Raw genomic sequence first — 24,680 nt, forward strand, 5'->3', positions numbered from 1 at the left:
AATAAATAATTCTCTCTACTATTATTCTGACATTTCACATTCTTAAAATAAAGTGGTGGTCCTAACTGACCTAAGACAGGGAATTTTTACTAGGATTAAATGTCAGGAATTGTGAAAATCTGAGTTTAAATGTATTTAGCTAAAGTGGATGTAAACTTCCGACTTCAACTGTAATTCACAAGTGATATTATTGACCTCCATCAGACTATTCTTGATTTAATCTCGTCTTTACATATACTAAATAATGTGTGAATTTGTATTTATTTATAATGGACCATTGTCATGCACCTGTCTCGAAATAGGGGCAGCGGAAAAACATTTCTTATATGCACTTAAATAGCAGGTGGAGGACGCTTTTGCCATGATTTATTTTCATGCCAGCCAGGTAGGCTATACTCCTGTTGTAAAGATAAGCAATGTGCTTAATATTAGGAAAGTTAAGAAATAAATATAGTCGGTTTACATTTCATTGATGTCAGAGTGATTAGAGGGACAATAGAGTGGTGAGTACCAGCCAGTTAGCAAGTTTGGTAGGCTACTAATGACCAGCAGCAGCATCAGAACTTGGAGAAGCCTAATTACCATGACTAAACGGTCACTTGGAATTTGACTGCCTTCATTACTTGTGACCGCCGAGGTGGCGGTAATACGGTATAAAGGTATCACATGGGGGTCATGTGAGGTATCACATGGGGGTAAGGTATCACATGGTATCACATGGGGGTAATAAGGTATCACATGGGGGTCATGTGTAAATACAGTTGAACAGTTGGAATCAAGTTGAATTGTGATTCTTTGGAGAACAAATGTGTAAATGCAGTGGCGTTTAATTGAGCTGGTACTTCAGAGCATGTGGGCTGCATTCCAAGTATAGCACAATTAATGTTATAATGATTAGAATCAAACCAAATGAACTGAAACCACATCACATCCCTGTTATACCACATCTATTTGAATTATCTGTAGTGTGGATAGTTTGCAATGCTTTTATTTGACTTTATTAGGTTACTGAGTCACACTACATATTTGAATGTAGGGTAGAATAATTTCCAACATGCAACAAATACCGTAATCCATAATTGTCCAATAAGACACGATGCATAGCATGCATAACCTCTTTTGCAACTTTTTCTGATGAACTGCAACAAAATAAAGCTAAACACAAACTGAGCGGTCCGCCCACATGTGCGTTAGGGGCCGCGGCCCAATTGTTATTAGTCAATAAAAAAATATATATAATATATATATATATATATATGGATTTTTTTTTGAATATATATATATACTATAATTCATAGATTATGTTTGAAATGCTCATAAAAGTTTGGTAAATGTGTACATTTTCCTGTAAAAAATATATATTGTTCAAAACAAGTTGTTACTTACTACACTCCTTCCAGTGACTGCCAGCAGCTCCGCGGGCGCATAGGCCATGCGAACATTGTATTTGATTGTTTTGTCAGCTATTTGCTATCAGGGGGAACAGCCCCAATGAAACCGCAGGATTTCATAACATAAATTATAACAGGACAAAGGAAATGGATGATCCTAGAGACCTCAAAAGTGCGCTCAGTCAGAAATTATGGGTCTGATCTAGTATCCTTCCCAATGAGTCTCTCGCGCCAGACAGCTTACTTCCGCACTAGAGATTAGAAGGTACAGATGCTGCTAAAGAAAACAGATAATTGTAATTAACTTGTAAATAAATAATCATAACAGTCATGGAAGCCTGGGACCTGATAAACTGGACATCTACATTCGACAAGAGTCCAAGGACAGAGGGATACCCTAGCTAGAACCTTCTCATTGCGGATCTGGTAGGACAAAAAGCATTACTGTGGCTGGCCAATTGTATTGTACATCAGCTATAGCTAGCTGGTAGGTTGCTAGCTAGTTACCTTCCATGCCAATTTCAAGTCTTTCTAAACTAATATCTGACTAACTCTGAAATATTTCAATTATTTCAGGATGGCTAGCGCATCCTGCTTTGTGACATTATATTAGCTACATATCCCCAGTTAGATAATATGTTTTCACTTATTACATCTGCATGCTTGTTGCGCTCTCCCTGGTGCACTAGTTAATTCTTGAGCTGGCTGCTAGTTCTAAATATTATAATCTAATCTGTTCAGAACAGTGGCAGCATGTGTAGCAGTGGTCATTCGGCTTTTTACATGTAAAAGTGAAATAGGTGTATTTATGCTATTGTTCAAATTCACAGAACGTTTATATATCGTCTTAAAGAAACAGGTAGTTCAAAAACTTTGCATCATATTTCTGTCACGCTACTTTGGTGACAACTCCAACCACCCCGTGCTTTCAGCCAATCAGCGGCCACCATGTGCGTCATCCATGTGTCTATATTAAATCCCTGCTTATGAAACCATTGACTCAGTGACTGTCTGCAAGAGAATAGAATGCTTAGTGCACATTGTAGCAAACCGTTTTGCAACAAGTCTCTCTTACTGGACAAGTTCAGGTTAGCCCCTCCCCGTTTTGGCCTGTTTGCTTCTGTTTGGTTCCTAGTAAATACACGCCAGGACTGGGCTGACATTGAACTCACAGTTGACTGTGATCTCAACGGTCTGGACATCTGTGGCGATGTCGTTGATGGCGGTGCATTCGTATGTCCCCGCTCTCTGTCTGGAGATACTGGGGATGTCCAGGTACTCGTCCTCCGATACCAAGTCAACTGTGGAGGTAAACAACAACACGAGGTGAGGTAAACAATAGGTGAAGTAAGAAGCAACAACAACAACCCCAACATGTGAGGTAAACAACAACAACGAGGTGAGGTGAAGTGTACGGCCATCCTATATCAAATCAGCCATGACCAGCCTTTCAAAGCACTTCATGGCTACAGACGTGAGTGCTATGGGTCGGTAGTCATTTAGGGCAGGTTACCTTAGTGTTCTTGGCCACAGGGACTATGTTGGTCTGTTTGAAATATGTTGGTATTACAGACTCGGTCAGGGACAGGTTGAAAATGTCAGTGAAGACACTTGCCAGTTGGTCAGCGCATGCTTGGAGTACACATCCTGGTAATCCGTCTGGCCCTGCGGCCTTGTGAATGTTGACCTGTTTAAAGGTCGTACTCACATCGGCTACGGAGAGCGTGATCACACAGTTGTCCAGAACAGCTGATGCTCTCATGTATGCTTCAGTGTTACTTGCCTCGAAGCGAGCCTAGAAGTAATTTTGCTTGTCTGGTAGGCTCGTGTCACTGGGCAGCTCTCGGCTGTGCTTCCCTTTGTAGTCTGTAATAGCTGGCAAAGTCTTAGTACCAAGACATGCAAATACCCCCCCTCAAAAAAAGAAACGTGGACGCCAAGTCAATTTCAGTGGCTTTTTATTAGTGCGTTCATTCCCCATTTCCATCATATATATTCATTTTTGGGAGAGGCTATATTAATTCATCCGAGGCCACTACCAATGGTTTCAGGTCAGCCTCCCAAATGGAACCCTTTTCCCTATAAATTGCACTTTTTTTGACCAGAGTCCTATGGGCGCTGGTCCAAAGTAGTGCAGTAAATAGGGAATATGGTGCCATTTGGGACGCACCCCTGGTCTAGCGGACAAACATTGCCAGTCAGGTACTGTGGTGGTGTGAGATACCAGGGATCCCTTCTGATCTGGCAGAAGCCTCTAAGCCATCTATCTATCATGAAGCGGGGAGAAGCGGTGAGGCGGCAGGGCGGCTGCTGAGCTTGGTCATGATTACATCGAGAGCTCCATACAGGGCCGGAAATATCACCAATCCCTCCTCCCCTCCTTCCACTCCTCCTCTGTCCTCCCTCCCTCCTCTTCCTCTTGGGATGGATACGTATTTTATTCTTTATTTGTCATTCTGGAAAAGCCTTGTAATAACTGGGCCCACACTGAATGGCCTCGAGGCAAGAGGATAGTGCAGTGCACTGGAACTGTTTGTGATGGTGGTGGTGGGGCTGAGAGATTGAAGCTTGCACTGCTACTGCAATGAAAATAAGCATTAGGTTTGGCTGTATTCAGCTGAATCCGGTTGTGTATACTGCCTGTATCTTAGGGAAACAGAACAGTGAGCAGTTAAATTATCAGAGTATTGGAATAGTCTAACATTTCTCCTGTCTTTATCAATCGCACACATTTTGGAGTTGCCATGGAACTACAGTAAACGCGCCAACCTGGATAGCAAAATACTTTGGATAACACCAATTTGTCTGAACACCATGACAATGCAACACCATAAACAACTTAAATAGTGCCATATACGTAGTTGGAAAAAAAAAAAAAATTGGATACAGTCAGAATCACTGGCGTCCTTGTGCTGTCTAAGGGACACAAAGCATTGACAACAGCATACTTTAACTTCAAGTCGATACAACAGACTGCTGGTTATTTATACTTCCCTTCCCCTGTTCCACTAAATGCCCCTTGCCCTGGACTTCGACCTCTACATCTCTCAGTTTGTTGGTTTTGATTAGTGCAAGGAATATAACAAATCCCTTCCATTAATTTCAGTGGCGGCTCCCAGTTGGGGATGGTTAAGAGAGTAATAAAAAAGAAGTAAGCTGTCAGGGCGCCTGTTTTGATCACAGGAGAGCATCTGGGAGAATTTTTTGGGGGTGCAAAGGTAAAACCTCTGAAAATGGCTTATTTGGTTTGTTTCATATGGAGATGTGTCTCTATTAGGACGTTTTGTATTGCACTATCACTTGTATTTCTGAGGAATTAAAAGTAGCTAATAACAACAATGCTTTAACTTTCCATGCCAACCTTCTGGGAATATGAAATCTAGAATAATGCTCATTGATTTCAGTTGAATGAAAACAAAAACAAACAATTGAATTCATTGTATTTCCAAGCTAATTGCACTTTCAATCAAACAGGTTTAGATGGAGATTCTGTACGTTTTGCAGTTGGATAGTATCCTGAATCAAACTCCCTATCATACTAAAGCAAAATGTGACACGTTCCAGGAAACTAGTTGTATGTCGCGCGTCACTACTTCACAGGAGAGCCATTTTAATTAACTTAAACTTTTTTTTAATCAAAATGCTATTTTTGGAAGAAATGCCTTCTGGAACATGTGAACTTTCATGTGCCTTAATAACAAACTTGCATGCCATCTGTAAATACGAACAAAATTGTTAAATTACAAGCCTAGTTGGTTTAGCCACAGAAAGTCAGCAACCTTCCCGCTAGCCATGATTGGCTGAGATAATGAGTGGACTGGATATGCCGAGAGATGAGTTCGGATTGGTCTGCCATGTAGCACAGTTCTGTCTATAATATGAGCTGGTCAGTATGTGTAGGTAATCCTTTATTATGCAGCTTTTTAAAAAGATATCACGTAGTAGAACTGCACAAGGTAGCTCTCCACTTTCTGGAGGACTGAGTTTTGAAATCAGTGGAATTCGAGTATGATAGCTAATGAGATGGTGAAAATTCTGGCGTTTGATTGCAAATATGCAGCCAGAGTCGAAAAGAGAACACACAGAAGGCTGTTGTATAAAACAACTGTCTCCTGATTACATCTTCAAACTAAGGGCAACCATGGCATCCGTGACAGAGAGGGAGAAGCATCCATCCATGTATATGGGTATTACATGTTTTTAATTTAGTTTTCATTTCAAGTTAAAGTGAAACTGTTAGCTAGCTAGCTAACATTACATGTATGATCTGTGTAGTAATATTATTCATATCGGAGCCATTTGCTTTGTTAGTTATAGCCTACTGTTAGCTAGCTAACATTGAACCTGGTTGGTTCATTACCTGCAGATTCATGCAGGGTAGTAACATCATAAGTTGTGATTATGGTAAATTTTTTAGCTAGCTAGCTGCATATCTAAACAAAATACTCCATTATGCAATTTCAATAGAATGTTAATAATGTCACCGCGACAACTGTCGATAGACGTAGCTAGTAAATTTTCTCTGGCTATCTACTCTGATTTCAGAGCACTCTCGTCTGAGTGTGCCAGAGCGCAGAATAACTGACAAATTTACGAATGCTCAACACCTGTTGAATATGGCCAGTGTCAGTAAACGTTGGCAAAAAAGTGTAATTAAATTGTTGCCAGCAGCACAGTTGTAGTCACCAATGCTCTGGATAACATAAAAAAAAGCCTACACAAGCTCTGCTAGGGCGAGTAAAATGGTCAGATTTAGCTGTTCTCTCATTTGTGTCTGGAAGGAGCTAACAACCTAGCCAACGTTAGCCACTTAGCGTGGGTGCTTGAATCCTGTTGTTAGGGCAGAACGCTCGTATCGACCCTACTTTTCAGCCAGAGCGTCCAGTCTGTGCTCTGAACTTTCCGAGAGCCAAACAATCTGAGTTTACGAACGCCCAGAGCACACTCTGGCACTCCAGATTCAATTTACAAACACACCCATAGTATAAGCCAGACTTTAGTCTTGAAATCTTTGGTTGTTTAGTACATAGCCTCACATGTGAATCCTTAAAGAGATGGTCGGGGCTAAAGCTTAAACAGGTGTGAACGATGCTGAGTGGGTGTAGACAAAGAAGAGCTCTCCAGTAGGTACCAAAACATTCAAAGGACATTTTCTCAAAAGTGAGGTTACAAAGTTGATCAACTTTCAAAGCAGAATTACTTTCCCATTGTTCCTCAACTGTAGTGTATGATATACCATTTTCTAGCTCTGAGTCTCTAATTTTATCAAATGTAAAAACACTACGGTAGGTCATAAATGTGGGTCTAATAGTATTCATTATCTGTGTCATGACTGATTATTTTACAATCGGTTTAATTTAGCAAGCCAACACATTTCAACTAAAGCGTAATACAATATACTGTGTATGTAGTAGTAGGGTGCAATTATGGGTCCACTAATTAATGTTGCACAATTCCAGTAACCTTCTATACACCTTCAGCATTTGTATTATTATTTAGACAGTACAGAAACAGCAGGGGAAGCCAAAGTAATATACTGTAATATACTGTATGCTCTCTAATATACGGTATGCGTGGTGTCAGAGGTGTTACCACATGCTTCAGCAAGTTTTACAAAAGACTACACCTTTGCTTTACACAATAGTAAACATCATGTTATGACAGCTACACTATGAACAAAAAAACAGCCAGTCATAAACAAATATAGCACTATCAAACAGAGGACCTTGAAGTAAGAAAAGTAAGAAGAGCAGAACAAGTACAGTGTCCACTGCAGCACTGTTGTACTGTAAATTTCCCCTTTCTGTGGTAAATACAATCTGCATTGTTATTATCCCCATTATGCAATCACTATAAAATGTTCTCCATGATTCAACATACACAGTACACACATAAACACACAACACACATTTAAAACGGCTTCCCCTCTTATAGGCAATTATGATGAATTGAATCTATAAAAGTCCTGAGTTTGGCAAATTCGGGTGTAATCTATCAGAGGACTCCTAAGTTAGTTCTGCTGAGGAGTCCAACTGGCGGCACACTCCGTTAATGGTATTCTAAAGCAACGGAAGCACTTGATGCTCCAGCTCAAATTGAAATAGTATTTTAATGTGGAATATGTTCTTGTTATAAACATAATATTCCCTCTGTTGGTTTTATAGGCTAGTGATGGGACTGTTCAAGGGAATAACAGAATAAGCAGCTTTTCCTAATTAGGGAGAATGTTATCTTCTTAACTTCCCAGCTGGAACGCCAAACTACCCATATGGAAATATAAGACAGTTTTTAACATCCAGCTGTGGTCCTATTCAAATCGGCTTACTTATTTCACTATTTGAAAAATAAATACACATCATGATCACCCCCCGTAAACTTTTAATACGGCAAGTATCCATTTGGAATGGAAATTGATTAGCGTAAATTGGCGTCATGTCATTTGGTTTAATTATCTTGTAGTAAGTGCAACCTGTTTTGTCTGGTACTGTTTTGTGCGGGCGGGTATTTCTGTACTTCGTTAACCTACTTAACAAATCAGCAGTAACTTCGTATTCAAGATGACTGGATTGCTCCGTCTGTTTGGTCGTTTGACAATGAGCCTCTGCACACTCTTTCTATTCATTGGATCCCAATGGCAGTATCTTATATAATTCAAATAATATATCTTCAAATGAAAAGACAGGTTCATAAGTGCATAATAATGAACTCAGTCCCATGTGTGTGCTGTTGCCATCTCTTATATCTTTAACACACGTCATACGTAAGGCTTGACAACAATGGAAGAGTTGACTACAGTACATACAGTATGGGGCTAGGCTACAAAAGCATGTAGATACATACACTGCCTTGGGTTATATAAGTGAACTTCACAATACTCAACAAGGTATTTATGGTATGCGCGACTTCAGATCATTAGAATGCTTTCGCAAAAAGCCACAAAATACAGATGAATAGATTTCTGCAAATATGTAAATACCATGGGAGTCCTCTTACATTTGGGAACATCACAGTCCCATTGATCAAACAACCATGAAAAGGTAGGGTCTCTCTCTCTCAGTTACCTATGCACATCAACAAGATCAACAACTAATGCTAGTCAGAGCGAGATAAGCTAAAATCTAATGAGGGAACATTAGCTAAACCCTCTCAAACTTTTTAAGCTAGTTGGCGATCAAAATTGCACTTAAACAATGGGGAATAGTAGCCTGATTGTCCTTCTGCAGCTTGTTTGCCAATGCATGCTTGTGTCACGTTCGTTTGTAGAGATGGACCAAGGCGCAGCGAATGTAGAGTTCCACATAATTTATTATAAAGTGAAACTTAGCAAAACAAACAATAAACAAACAACAAACCGTGACTACAGAGGTGCACTACTCAAAACAAAACAATATCCCATAACCCACAGGTGGAAAAAAAATGCTACTTAAGTATGATCCCCAATTAGAGACAACGATAGCCAGCTGCCTCTAATTGGGAATCATACCAAAACCCCAACATAGAAAAAACAAAATAGACTAACCCCCCAGTCACGCCCTGACCTAGTCCACCATAGAAAATAAAGGCTCTCTATGGTCAGGACGTGACAGCTTGTCCCAACCCATGTTTTTACAACTGAATGGGAACTTGCCTGCTAACCAAACGACACCTGCCTCTCTAGCTGTAGCCACTGAAAAACAATATTAAGGGAAAAGTCAGTCACTGACCCACTCATGCAATGACATGACATCTTCAGCTAGCTAGCTAGATAACATTAGGCTCTGTGTTTTTAGCTTGCTAAATAAATAGCTAACTAGATAAATAGATACACTAGCCCAGGTGTATCAAACTCAATTAGCACATGGGCCATATTGAAAAAACACAATACATTTTGCGTGCCAGACATAGCCTCTTTGTTTTTACAACCCCCCCAAACTGGCCATTGTTTTATTAGAAAAAATATAATGTCCACTTATGTACTTAGAATACTGTATAGAGCATTTTCACATATTAAAACAAAAGGAGATAAATCATATTATCACAGCCTTTGCTGCCATGCTTGCAGATTGTATAATATGCTGCGACCCTGATCAAAAAATATTTAGTAACTCCAAATAACAAAAATGTAGCTATAGGTTTGTTGTAACATTTAAACTTAAAACATGTTTAATTTTGTTTTGCACTGCATGGATGACCGCTGCGGTTGAATGCAGCATTGCTGTATGGTGCACTCAAAATATATTGTAGATGAGCAGCCATCCTAGGCTACGGCTTAACTTCTTTGGTATAGGGGGCAGCATTTTCACTTTTGGATGAATTTCGTGCCCATAGTGAACTGCCTCCTACTCTGTCCCACATGCTAATATATGCATATTAGTATTACTATTGGATAGAAAACACTCTGAAGTTTCTAAAACTGTTTGAATGATGTCTGTGAGTATAACAGAACTCATATGGCAGGCAAAAACCTGAGAAAAAATCCAAACAGGAGGTGAAAATTCTGAGAGTGGTCGTTGTTAAAGTCATCGCCTATTCAATTCCCTGTAATATATGGATATGTTTGCACTTCATACGCCTTCCACTAGATGTCAACAGTCAGTAGAACGTGGAATGAAGCTTATGCTGTGTTGTGGGACCGGATGGGAGGGGAATGAGTCAGTGGTCTGGCAGATTGCCAGTTCTTGGTCGTGCGCTTTCCTCATTATATCGTCTTGCGTTCCATTACTTATAGAGACTGAAAAGAATTCTCCGGTTGGAACCTTATTGGATATAAACGATAACAACATCCTGAAGATTGATTCTCTACTAAGTTTGACCAGTTTATTCGACCTGGAATATAACTTTTTGACGTTTTCGTCCGACGTTTGCCTGCATCTGCACGAGCGTTTGAACAAAACAATGATTTATTGTGGAACTAGGATTCCTGGCACTGCATTCTGATGAAGATAATCAAAGGTAAGGGAATATTTATGATGTAATTTCGTATTTCTGTTGACTCCAACATGGCGGCGAAATGTTGTTACATCTGAGCTCCGTCTCAGATTATTGCATGGTGGGCTTTTTTAAGTAAAGTTATTTTATTTTTTTAATCTGACACAGCGGTTGCATTAGGAACAAGTGTATCTTTAATTATATGTAAAACATGTATCTTTCATCAAAGTTTATGATGAGTATTTCTGTTATTTGACGTGGCTCTCTGTAATTACTCCGGATATTTTGGAGGCATTTCTGAACATGGCGCCAATGTAAACCGAGATTTGTGGATATAAATATGCACATTATCGAACAAAACATAAATGTATTGTGTAACATGATGTCATATGAGTGTCATCTGATGAAGATGTTCAAAAGTTTGTGATTAATTTTATCTCTATTTCTGGTTTTTGTTACTACTATCTTTTGCTGGGAAAATGGCTGTGTTTTTCTGTGGCTATGTACTCAGCTAACATAATTGTTTGGTGTGCTTTCCCCGTAAATCCTTTTTGAAATCAGACATGTTGGCTGGATTCACAACATGTGTAGCTTTAATTTGGTGTCTTTCATGTGTGATTTCATGAAATTGACTCAAATGTAATTGTCATGGACATGTCTAACTTGGATCAGCCTCTCAGAATAGCACTAAAAACAAACAGGGGGGGGGGGGGGGATGCAAATAGCCTGGATAGCCATTTGATTAGCTGTTCAGGAGTCTTATGGCTTGGGGGTAGAAGCTGTTTAGAAGCCTCTTAGACCTAGACTTGGCGCTCCAGTACCGCTTGCCATGGGGTAGCAGAGAGAACAGTCTATGACTAGGGTGGCTGGAGTCTTTGACAATTTTTAGGGCCTTCCTCTGACACCGCCTGGTATAGAGGTCCTGGATGGCAGGTAGCTTGGCCTCAGTGATGTACTGGGCCATTCGCACTACCCTCTGTAGTGCCTTGCGGTCGGATGCCGAGCAGTTGCCATACCAGGCAGTGACGCAATCAGTCAGGATGCTCTCGATGGTGTAGCTGTAGAACCTTTTGAGGATCTGAGGACCCATACCAAATCTTTTCAGTCTCCTGACGGGGAATAGGATTTGTCGTGCCCTCTTCATCACGGTCTTGGTGTGCTTGGACCATGTTAGTTTGTTGGTGATGTGGCCACCAAGGAATTTGAAGCTCTCAACCTGCTCCACCGCAGCCCCGTCAAGGAGAATGGGGGCGTGCTCGGTCCTCTTTTTCCTGTAGTCCACAATCATCTCCTTTGTCTTGATCACGTTGAGGGAGAGGTTGTTGTCCTGGCACCACATGGCCAGGTCTCTGACCTCCTCCCTATAGTTTGTCTTGTCGTTGTCAGTGATCAGGCCTACCAGTGTTGTGTCATCGGCAAACTTAATGATGGTGTTGGAGTCGTGCCTGGCCGTGCAGTCATGAGTGAGCAGGGAGTAAAGAAGGAGGACTGAGCACGCACCCCTGAGGGGCCCCTCTGTTGAGGATCAGCGTTGTGGATGCGTTGTTACCTACCCTTACCACCTGGGGGCGGCCCATCAGGAAGTCCAGGATCCAGTTGCAGAGGGAGGTGTTTAGTCCCAGGGTCCTTAGCTTTGTGATGTGCTTTAAGGTCACTATGGTGTTGAACGCTGAGCTGTAGTCAATGAATAGCATTCTCACATAGGTGTTCCTTTTGTACATGTGTGAAAGGTCAGTGTGGACTGCAATAGAGATTGCATTATCTGTGGATCTGTTGGGGCGGTATGCAAATTGGAGTGGGTCTAGAGTTTCTGGGATAATGGAGTTCATGTGAGCCATGACCAGCCTTTCAAAGCACTTCATGGCTACAGACGTGAGTGCTACAGGTCGGTAGTCATTTAGGCAGGCTACCTTAGTGTTCTTGGGCACAGGCACTATGGTGGTCTGCTTAAAACATGTTGGTATTACAGACTCAGGACAGGGAGAGGTTGAAAATGTCAGTGAAGACACTTGCCAATTGGTCAGCGCATGCTCGCAGTACACGTCCTGGTAATCCATCTGGCCCTGTGGCCTTGTGAATGTTGACCTGTTTAACTTCTCTAAGGTAGGGGGCAGCATTCTGAATTTTGAATGAAATGCATGCCCAAATTAAACTTAGGGGGTACCCTAGGATAAGGGGGTTCTCGGGAGCAGTGATCAAAAGAAAACTAAGAGTCTCTGAGTGGTTCACCCCAACCTGCAGTTGAATGGGCTTGGACTGATATTCCACCTGGCCGGAGCCAATGGGGCGTCCATCGAGGGCTTGAATCTGTAGAGGGATGGGACATTTCATGCAGGGGATTTGTAATTCTCTGGCGAAGTCAGAGCCCCGGAGTCCACAAAGGCTTGAATGTGGTGCTGACGGTTGTCCCAACGGATGGTTGTGGGTAGTGTCAGACAGTGATCGGGTAGCTGGGGTGTAACTGCACAGCTCAGCAGGGTCTCCCATTGTCCTGGCGATCCCCAGCATTTCCTGTCAGCTCTGGGCATGTAGAACGGAGATGGCCGAGAGCGCCACAGTAGAGGCAGCAGTGGTTAAGGATAAACATAATACTTTAAAAGAAAACAAAGAAAATCCAGCCATGTGTAATATTGGTGTAAAGGTTAAATAAAAAGTTAACCCGTCTGGCTCTGGCGTTCCGCTAGCGGAACTCCTCCCACATTCCACTGAAAAGGCAGAGCGCGAAATTCAAAAGATATTTTTTAGAAATATTTAACTTTCACACATTAACAAGTCCAATACAGCAAATGAAAGATACACATCTTGTGAATCCAGTCAACATGTCCGATTTTTAAAATGTTTTACAGCGAAAACACCACATATATTTATGTTAGCTCACCACCAAATACAAAAAAGGACAGACATTTTTCACAGCACAGGTAGCATGCACAAAGCCAACCTAACTAACCAAGAACCAACCAAACTAACCAAGAAACAACTTCATCAGATGACAGTCTTATAACATGTTATACAATAAATCTATGTTTTGTTCGAAAAATGTGCATATTTGAGGTATAAATCAGTTTTACATTGCAGCTACCATCACAGCTACCGTCAGAAATAGAACCGAAGCAGCCAGAGTAATTACAGACACCAACGTCAAATACCTAAATACTCATCATAAAACATTTCTGAAAAATCGATGGTGTACAGCAAATTAAAGACAAACATCTTGTGAATCCAGCCAATATTTCAGATTTTTTAAGTGTTTTACAGCGAAAACACAATATAGCATTATATTAGCTTACTACAATAGCCTACCACACTACCGCATTCATTCATCAAGGCACGTTAGCGATAGCAATAGGCACGTTAGCGATAGGGAATAAACCAGCAAAAGATATTAATTTTCACTAACCTTCATAAACCTTCATCAGATGACTGTATGTATAACCTGATGTTATAGGACTCTTATGTTTTGTTCGAAAATGTGCATATTTAGAGCTGAAATCAGTGGTTATACATTGTGCTTACGTAGCATCTTTTTCCCAGAATGTGCGGATATTTTTATGACACTCCAACTATTCTGACCAAATAACTATTCATAAACGTTACTAGAAAATACATGTTGTATAGGAAATGATAGATACACTAGTTCTTAATGCAATCGCCGTGTTAGAATTCTAAAAATAACTTCATTACGACATCCAGCTTAGGTATAACGAGAGAGTACCCAAAATCTGGGCGCAAACGACTAGTACAACATGTTCGACAGATATATGAAATAGCATCATAAAATGGGTCCTACTTTTGATGATCTTTCATCAGAATGTTGTACAAGGGGTCCTTTGTCGGGAACAATCGTTGTTTGGATTTAGAATGTCCTCTTCTCCAGTCAATTAGCACGGAAAGCTAGCAAAGTGGCGCTAAGCTCTCCTTCCTGAACAAAGGCACACAACGCAACACGCCTAACGTCCCGAATAAATTTCAATAATCTAATAAAACTATATTGAAAAAACATACTTTACAATGATATTGTCACATGTATCAAATAAAATCAAAGCCGGAGATATTAGTCGTCCATAACGACAGCTTATCAGAAGGCAAATCCAGGTCCCTTCACGCGCTCTCCAGAAAACAGGAAACTGGTGACACGTCATGCCGAGAGCTATTATTCGACCCCAGATCAAGTTACACACTCCATTTCTTCTCTCACTGCCTGTCGACATCTAGTGGAAGACGTATGAAGTGCATGTATACTGATATACACTGCTCAAAAAAATAAAGGGAACACTTAAACAACACAATGTAACTCCAAGTCAATCACACTTCTGTGAAATCAAACTGTCCACTTAGGAAGCCACACTGATTGACAATAAATTTCACATGCTGTTGTGCAAATGGAATAGACAACAGGTGGAAATTATAGGCAATTAGCAAGACACCCCCAATAAAGGAGTGGTTCTGCAGGTGGTGACCACAGACCACTTCTCAGTTCCTATGCTTCCTGGCTGATGTTTTGGTCACTTTTGAATGCTGGCGGTGCTTTCACTCTAGTGGTAGCATGAGACGGAGTCTATAACCCACACAAGTGGCTCAGGTAGTGCAGCTCATCCAGGATGGCACATCAATGCGAGCTGTGGCAAGAAGGTTTGCTGTGTCTGTCAGCGTAGTGTCCAGAGCATGGAGGCGCTACCAGGAGACAGGCCAGTACATCAGGAGACGTGGAGGAGGCCGTAGGAGGGCAACAACCCAGCAGCAGGACCGCTACCTCCGCCTTTGAGCAGGAGGAGCACTGCCAGAGCCCTGCAAAATGACCTCCAGCAGGCCACAAATGTGCATGTGTCTGCTCAAACGGTCAGAAACAGACTCCATGAGGGTGGTATGAGGGCCCAACGTCCACAGGTGGGGGTTGTGCTTACAGCCCAACACCGTGCAGGACGTTTGGCATTTGCCAAAGAACACCAAGATTGGCAAATTCGCCACTGGCGCCCTGTGCTCTTCACAGATGAAAGCAGGTTCACACTGAGCACGTGACAGACGTGACAGAGTCTGGAGACGCCGTGGAGAACGTTCTGCTGCCTGCAACATCCTCCAGCATGACCGGTTTGGTGGTGGGTCAGTCATGGTGTGGGGTGGCATTTCTTTGGGGGGCCGCACAGCCCTCCATGTGCTCGCCAGAGGTAGCCTGACTGCCATTAGGTACCGAGATGAGATCCTCAGACCCCTTGTGAGACCATATGCTGGTGCGGTTGGCCCTGGGTTCCTCCTAATGCAAGACAATGCTAGACCTCATGTGGCTGGAGTGTGTCAGCAGTTCCTGCAAGAGGAAGGCATTGATGCTATGGACTGGCCCGCCCGTTCCCCAGACCTGAATCCAATTGAGCACATCTGGGACATCATGTCTCGCTCCCTCCACCAACGCCACATTGCACCACAGACTGTCCAGGAGTTGGCGGATGCTTTAGTCCAGGTCTGGGAGGAGATGCCTCAGGAGACCATCCGCTACCTCATCAGGAGCATGCCCAGGCGTTGTAGGGAGGTCATACAGGCACGTGGAGGCCACACACACTACTGAGCCTCATTTTGACTTGTTTTAAGGACATTTCATCAAAGTTGGATCAGCCTGTAGTGTGGTTTTCCACTTTAATTTTGAGTGTGACTCCAAATCCAGACCTCCATGGGTTGATAAATTTGATTTCCATTGATAATTTTTGTGTGATTTTGTTGTCAGCACATTCAACTATGTAAAGAAAAAAGTATTTAATAAGAATATTTCATTCATTCAGTTCTAGGATGTGTTATTTTAGTGTTCCCTTAATTTTTTTGAGCAGTGTATATGAAGCCCATTAATAGGCAGGCCCTAGAACATTGCATCGATTTCAGATTTTCCACTTCCTGTCAGGAAGTTTGCTGCAAAAGGAGTTCTGTTTTACTCACAGATATAATTCAAACGGTTTTAGAAACTAGAGAGTGTTTTCTATCCAATAGTAATAATAATATGCATATTGTACGAGCAAGAATTGAGTACGAGGCCGTTTAAATTGGGCACGATTTTCCCCCAAAGTGAAAACAGCGCCCTCTGTCCTCAACAGGTTAATGCAGTCACTATCTCGTGCACTCAGGAACAAGTCCGTACCCTCTTTTATATTCTATTTAGATTCAGATTTTGTTAAAGGTGTAACACTCATAACGTTCAGTATCCTGTATCTTAACCTGTTTGGCGTGCAAGCCCGACGTCGGTACACTTATGACAACAGCCACTTCAAGTGCAGGGCGCGAAATTCAAAAGATATATTTTTTTAAATATTTAACTTTCACACATTAACAAGTCCAATACAGCATATGAAAGGTACACATCTCGTGAATCCAGCCAACATGTCCGATTTTTAAAATGTTTTACAGGGAAGACAAAATATGTAAATCTATTAGCTAACCACGTTAGCAAAAGACTCCACTTTTATTACTCCATCAGTTTTTGACTCCATCAGTAGCTATCACAAATTCAGCCAAATAAAGATATAAATAGCCACTAACCAAGAAACAACCTCATCAGATGACAGTCTGATAACATATTTATTGTATAGCATATGTTTTTTTCGAAAAATGTGCATATTTCAGGTATAAATCATAGTTTACATTGCAGCTACATTCAGAAATTGCACCGAAAGCAGCCATAATATTTACAGACACCAACGTCAAATACCTAATTACTCATCATAAAACATTTCTGAAAAATACATAGTGTACAGCAAATGAAAGACAGGCATCTTGTGATGCCAGACAATATTTCCGATTTATTAAGTGTTTTACAGCGAAAACAAAATGTAGCGTTATATTAGCTTAGCACAATAGCCAGAAACACTTGGGCGCCGGCGACTACGACAGATATATGAAACAACATCATAAAATGGGTCTTACTTTTGCTGATCTTTCATCAGAATGTTGAACAAGGTGTCCTTTGTCCAGATGAGTCGTTGTTTGGATTCAGAATGGCAACTTTCTCTCTCCATTTAGCAAGCGCGCTAGCCGGGTTGCACGGATCTCTCCATGTAAACAAACGGAAGAGAACGGAACACGGCAAAACTCCCGAAAAAATTTCAATAATCTGACGAAACTATATTGAAAAAACATACTTTACGATGATATGGTGACATGTATCAAATAAAATCAAAGCCGGAAATAATAGTCGCCTATAACGTCAGCAAAACAAAAGGCAACCCCACTGTCCAAATCGCGTTCTTCAGAGTACCGGAAATGGGGTACACGTCATTCCAAGAGGATTTATTCCATCCCAGATCGAGATAATCACCTCATTTCTTCTCTCACAGCCTTCTTGACACCCAGAGGAAGGTGTATGACGTGCATGTATACTAATAGCTCTTGTGCCCATTTATAGGCAGGAAGAGGAAGAGAGCATCGATTTCAGACTTTGAACTTCCGGGTCAGGAAAAGTGCTGCAGAATGAGTTCTGTTTCACTCAGAGAAATAATTAAAACGGTTTTAGAAACTAGAGAGTGTTTTCTATCCAATAGTAATAATAATATGCATATTGTACGAGCAAGAATTGAGTACGAGGCCGTTTGAAATGGACACATTTTATCAGGCTACTCAATACTGCCCCTTGCAGCCATAAGAAGTTTTAAGAGCACACAATGTCAGGTATGAAATGTAGACGTGTGGGAGAGAAACACAACAGCTGTCATTATTTCCAAAGGATTCTGTATTGGGATATGTGCACTTTTACATTTCAGCAGGGCAACTTACAGTAGTGGGGGCATACATTTGTCATTTTTTGTACTGGTGAGAATCAAACCCACAACCCTGGCATTGCAAGCACCATTATCTACCAACTGAACCACATGGGACCACACAGGACCACTTACACACAAAAAGGGCTTGTGAGGACTAGTAATCACTAGACACTGGGAAATATGGAAGTAATACATGCTATTAAAAGGGAAAACATCGGAAGGTACTTTAAAATGCTATGGTTCTGATTCTAAAATAATACCTAAGAGTGTCCTCGTACTGTTACCCAGGCAACAGACTACATGTATAGCTAGATAGTCAATTCTACAAATTGAACGCCGTAATGTTGATTGAGACAGTTTTTGAATAATGATGATTATAATGTGTGGCATGAACATAATGTCTCCCATCAGTGCATGCCAAACGCGGATATAATGCAGTAACAATCTAGTGCAGTTACAGTATGGTTCACAAGCATTAGAATGACCTCATATACAGCATTCAGTAGAGAAGGCCTACACCCAGGGGGGAAATTGGGGGAGAACTCATGTAGATACAAAACGTAAAACCTGCCTCTGGGATAACAGCCGTAATGAGCTATAAAGTATTTACTGTTACCACCTGAATTTATTAAACTGAGAGTCTGTCACTGCTCTACTGTATTGTACTGTAATGTGCTGTACTCTACATTTTACTGTGCACTGTAATGTACTGTACTCTGCTGTGCTCTACTGCACTGTACCGTACTGTCCAAACTTGTGAAACATAGATGTCTACGATTGGTTCAGATTTGGTCCGGTCCGAAAAGGACTAAATCTAAACCAATTATAGACGTCTATGCTTGAGCTAAATCAAGGCCAGTCCGGACCGGACCAAATCTGAACGTCTATGTTTGGGCCAAATATAGGCCGTCAGGATGTCTGCGGATGTCTATGATTGGTTAGGATTTCAAGGCGGGTCAGGACCACCCAAAAAAAGACGTCCAAAAGACGTCGTCTGACGTCAAATACTTAGTGGGAATCTATTTTGGGTCTGGCAATGTCATTGTTATTTTCCATCATAAAACCTGATTAACTGCTCCTAACCTGGAAGGAAACTATGAAACGTGGAAAGAGGTAATCACTAATCAAAGCATTAACATCAACAAAATAAATATGATTATAATGAACACGAAGGGAGACAAAGAGCTGGTTTCAAGCACAGGGTGCAGCAGGTGTTTATTGTAAAGGACCACAGGAGGAGCCAGGTAGCTGGGTCCAGGGGCAGGCAGAAGGTCATACACAGGGGGTCCAAAAAGGCAACAGTACAGGCAGGGAAAAGGCTAGTAACGTCATCCAGGAGATCAGGAAATAGGTTGATAACAGGAAATCTGATAGGCTAAAGTACAGGCAGGGAATAGGCGTTATTAGTGAGGCAGGCGAAAACTATCATAGACGGGGGTGTTAAATTACGTGGAAAAACAGAGCTCCCAATAGAAGTGCATCACAAAACAAACAATACCTCCCAATGATGGGGTGCAAAGAACTGAACTAAATAGTGTATGATAATGACATACAGGTGTGTGAACAGGTGATAGGAATTCAGGTGATTGGGATCTGGAGAGTGAGCTGCGTTCAGGGGATCTACGTGTTTGAGAGTGTGAGTTGGAAGCAGACGTTACAACGATGGCATATACTGTGACACATCAGAATGTACTCAGTTCATATACAGTGCCTTCAGAAAGTATTCACACCCCTAGACTTTTTCCACATTTTGTTACGTTACAGCCTGCATTTAAAATGGATAAAATTTAGATTTTGTGTCACTGTCCTACACACAACACCCCATAATTATGTTTTTAGACATTTTTACAAATTAATAAAAAATGAAAAGCTGAAATGTCTTGAGTCAATACGTATTCAATCCCTTTGTTATGTCAAGCCTAAATAAGTTCAGGAGTAAACATTTGCTTAACAAGTCACATAATAACTTGCATGAATTCACTCTGTGTGCAATAATAGTGTTTAACATGATTTTTTAATAAGTACCTCCTCTTAGTACCCCACACATACAATTAGCTATAAGGTCCCTCAGTTGAGCAGTGAATTTCAGACACAGATTCAACTATAAAGATCAGGGAGGTTTTCTAATGCTTCGCAAAGAAGGGCACCTATTGGTAGATGGGTATAAATAAAAAAGCAGACATTGAATATCCCTTTGAGCATGGTGAAGTTATTAATTACACTTTGGATGAAAGCACTGTATGTACATCCCCACCCGTCCCTCCAACTGGCTGCATGCAAATCAACCTTTTTGATGCCAAGTGATATAGCTCAAAGACTAACTGCTTGTTTGTGCACTTTAGCCATTCTATAAAGTGTAGACACCGAAGGAGGCGATAATTGCGTAAATGTGCATACGTCTTCAATGTTTTCAGGGGGTACTGGCACAACAAGTGACAGTTTCTCTTTTTCAGTCACTGGGCCCAATTATGGCTCCCCCCAGTCGAGAAGAATCCTGGAGTGCGTGGAAAATAGAGCCCTATCAAAGCAATTCGCCACTTATCTCCTAAAAGACCGGGCCAGTCACATCCTTGTCTTATTAACATTTAAATTCTGCGGTCCTTGTAGCGACAAAAAAAGGAGAGATTGAGAGAGAGAGGGGAGGAAACTGTTGCGCAATAACATCTACGTGAAATGTAGCTCATTACAAATGCAAGCTTCCTCTCGCCTGATTAAGTGAAGCATAGACTCATAGATAGGCAGACTATTTTGTGGTTTTCTGTCCTCTTGACAAGATAGCGGTATGTTTGAGCACAGTGCTTTAAATCTACTCGATGTCAACCGTGACATGTTTCCCTTTGCAACAACGCTCACAATATGCAAATGATTCTGAAATGTATTCCATCATTCATGAACTTGCCTCCAAAACATTACATTTCTCCAATGAATTATCCCAAATGAATTGACAGCAATGTATTTCTATACATATCATTAGTGGGTAATGGTGATTAGGGAACAGGTAGTAGACAGATAATGAGATACTCATAAAGGAAAAGGATGCAGTTCACCAAGTGTCATTGGGGTTACCTAATGTCAAGGTGACAGACTGGGGATAGTTGAGAGAGAGGGAGGGTGTGTGTGTGTGTGTGTGTGTGTGTGTGTGTGTGTGTGTGTGTGTGTGTGTGTGTGTGTGTGTGTGTGTGTGTGTGTGTGTGTGTGTGTGTGTGTGTGGAGGGGGCTGGGGAATGAGCGAGAGAGTGTGAGAAAGAAAGAGCAAGAGAGAAAGAGCGGGAATGTAATTAAACAAGTAATTGAGGTGAGAGGCTTGTAGGTTTTGTCTTACCTGAGGGAGAGAGGAGTTTCCAGGTGAGCGAGGGTTCTGGTTTGCCACTGGCTTGGCACATCAGGGTGACGTTGGAGCCTTCGTTGACCACGATGTCCTTCGACAAGTTGATGATTGTGGGGGGCACTGCAAAACACAGAAAATAACACTTGTTTGCTATTTGCTATGTTTGACCATTTTATTTGACTTTTTTGGACAATTAACAAAAACATACATTATTTGACCATTTTAATAGAACATTATTATTGTAACTTTGTTACCAAGAATTTGGATAAAAGATAAATTAAAAATATTGAAATATAAAATACTGTAAATATGACAGTTGCGAGCAAAGGAGTTCTCTGAATCTTAATATCAAGTTAGCGTTGTGACAGCTACATCAGTGTCTCTTATAACCTATAAGCCAGCCTCCGAAAAGTGGAGGAGCACTCAGAAAAAGATAGCCTTTCCTGACATTACAGTTTACCCTTAAAAGCATTCACTGCTGGTACAGTGGACTGAACAAAGAGCCAGAGTTATTCAACCATAACCTCAATCAAAATGTGACCGTGTCACAGGAGTTATTCCACCTCAAAGGGAGATAGTGTATTAAATAGGCCTTAGTTTGCTGTTTGGGCCATGGGCACCTAAGGGCCACCGTAGCCTGCTCACCATCAATACACTCAGATAAGTTCAGCTAGAACTAGGCCTACTCAAGTTGGGGGTGAATGTAAAGTAAGAACAAAGAACAAAGTACACTAAACATTACTATGGTTGGTTGGAGTACATTCAGATGAAACCATTTCTACAGATCATAAACAAGGGGTTTTAGAATGTGGTACAGAGAGAGCAAAACATGGTTGCAAACCACAGATGTGATCTGAAAAGTATGACCTTGAGCTTTGCTAGTGCAGATCCAAAGAGAAACAGCCAGCCACTTTCAGGAGTCTCTTACCAGAACACACATTTCAGCTTTTACTTTACACCTGCTCTTCACTCAAAAGCTCACTCCTGACAGTGCAAAGCACTGAAATTCTGCAAAGATCCGGAAACTAGTCTTTGAAACATTTTTTATTCTTCAAAAAGCAGAAGCACCAGGAATAGCACCTTGACCTAAAAACAGTCCAAGTGTGAAGGGGAGCGAGTTCAGCAGTGAGCTACTATACAAGAAGGGACTTCTGCAAGCAAGCCTTAAAATGTATCCCCTTTTTATGGTCATGTGTAGATGGGATACAGCTTTTGTGAAATTGATGTCCAAAGTGGATGTTTAAAAAAAAAAACATTTTAACTAACCCTAACCTTTACCTAATTATCCTAACCTGCTACATTAATTATCCTAACTTGCTGTATAAGTTCTCCTTAACCTGCTACCAAAACTCAATTTTGACAAAAGCTGTGACAACTTAATTTGAATGAGACATGGAAATATAGTGATATTGTAGGCTATATTTAAATGAGGCGCTGTATGTTCCACATCAGGAACTGAAGTGGTGTCATACTTTTTTGTTTTGTTTTTTGTTTTTTGTTTTTTGTTAGCTGGGGCAAAAGTGTGACACCACAAATCAGGCCCCTGAGGACTGGAGTTTCCCATCCCTGTTCCACTTTTATTTTGAGGAAGTGTAATGGCGGACTGACAAGCTATTTACCAAGAACAATGTGCCCCACCTGTGATGCTTTTCATCGCACCAGCAAGTGACAGGCAAGGTATCTGCCAAACCAAAGAGAGGTGTCCTCGTGTTTCGACATCTCCAATATGTCCTGTCAACGGACACGTTTTGTTTTCTCTCTCTTTATTCTTTTTCAACTATCAAGGATTTATTTTCCAAGAAGACAGTGAAATGTATGTTTTTTTCTGAGAGGAGCCCAACAAAAATGTGGGTTCAGTACCAGAAAAATGCAAACAAGACACAATTCACCTCATGGCTGATGTATTGATTGCCTTTGTGCTTTGAACACTATTTGAGAAGAGTGCAGTGCAAGGCCTACTCCTTGTCTTTGTGGAACCCTTGCAGAGAACAAAAAGGAAACAGTCAGCACAAATATAAATAAACAGTCAGTACAAATAATCATATTATTTAGGGAGTCACTGGGAACAGAATGGCATGTGATGGGTAAGCCCGTGCCACTCCCTAAAATGCTGAAGCACCGTTTAGAATTTGTTGGAAATTTGTGAACTAAATGCGTGTCAAATGTCACACCATCACTTTAGTCAACAAGCCAGAGGAATATCTAATGATTTGGTGACTCTTCACTGAGTCCCCCCTCCCCCCGAGATGCACACCTACACACAGAGGTTGGAGAACAGGATTAACCACAGTGCAGCGCCCCTGGAGCAGTTTAGGTATTAAGTGCCTTGCTCAAAGGCACAACGGCAGGAGATGGTGACTAGGTCAGGACAATAATACCAGCAATCATCTGATTTTCCACCCACTCCCACCAGATTTTTCCTGTCAACAACCTGGGATTCGAAACAACAACTCTCCCGTTGCTGGCCGGCCTCTCTACCTGCCACCCACTGCTGTATAGTTCAACAAGCAATCAACTTCAAAGATTAGTACATTCCCACTCAAATAAATGTCCTCCAACATTTCCTTGAGGAGTATTGACAGCATGTGTTCTTACAAAAAAAATAAAAAATAATCTCTAGTACAGCCACTATTGAAGGCTATCAAATGCTTCTCAAAGATGCCCTCTGGTGGTCAAACTAGCACTAACTAGCATTAATGGTACCAGTGGTTCACACTTAAATAACATGCCATAAAACTCTGCAGCACCATGCAAGCTTCGCCGCAGTACACTTCAACTTTTTAAGGATGAACCACTGTACATGTGCTACTGTCCTGTCTAGCAGTCAAGACTCACCCAAAACTGACTTTCCCATCTCTCATGAGGCCATATGGAAGGCCCAACAGGATGATCCAGAAGTACAGGCTTTGTACCAGACTATCCTGGAAGATGGAGAAAAGATGGTCAATCCTACCACAAAGCTGACCATCATTGAAGACAAAGTCTACCGAGTTGTACAGCGACCTCACAGAACACTCTACCAAATGTACATACCTGAACCTCTACGCCTTCAACTGCTGCAACATTTCCATGAAGACCCGTTAGCTAGTCATTAGGGCAGGTTCAAAACCTACAAGCGGTTGCAAGCATTACTATACTGGCCACATCTGAGCATGGATGTGAAGTTACACGTCTGAAAATGTCAGGTTTGTCAAATGTACAAACAAAAAGGAAAAAAGACTGCTGGTAAGTTGCAGCAAACTGTGGTTACCCGACCTTGGGAAATGTTGGGTGTGGATTTGATGGGTCCATTTCCTAGAAGCTCCAAACAGAATGTGTACA

The 24,680-nt window shown here is 41.4% G+C and overlaps 1 protein-coding gene across 2 annotated transcripts in view; it reads right to left on the minus strand.

Annotated features, from left to right (window-relative positions):
- The window catches only part of LOC120031305 (opioid-binding protein/cell adhesion molecule-like), a 229,195-nt gene that overhangs the window by 20,372 nt on the left and 184,143 nt on the right, over positions 1 to 24,680 (minus strand). For both annotated transcript variants that reach the window (XM_038977014.1, XM_038977004.1), the window contains 2 exons: positions 21,354 to 21,479; positions 2,564 to 2,692 (listed from right to left, as the gene is read on the minus strand). In XM_038977014.1, the coding sequence (XP_038832942.1) occupies positions 2,564 to 2,692; positions 21,354 to 21,479 (255 nt within the window). The remainder of the gene's footprint in view (positions 1 to 2,563; positions 2,693 to 21,353; positions 21,480 to 24,680) is intronic.

This window comes from Salvelinus namaycush, chromosome 3, assembly GCF_016432855.1.
Source record: "Salvelinus namaycush isolate Seneca chromosome 3, SaNama_1.0, whole genome shotgun sequence".
Lineage (NCBI taxonomy): Eukaryota > Metazoa > Chordata > Actinopteri > Salmoniformes > Salmonidae > Salvelinus > Salvelinus namaycush.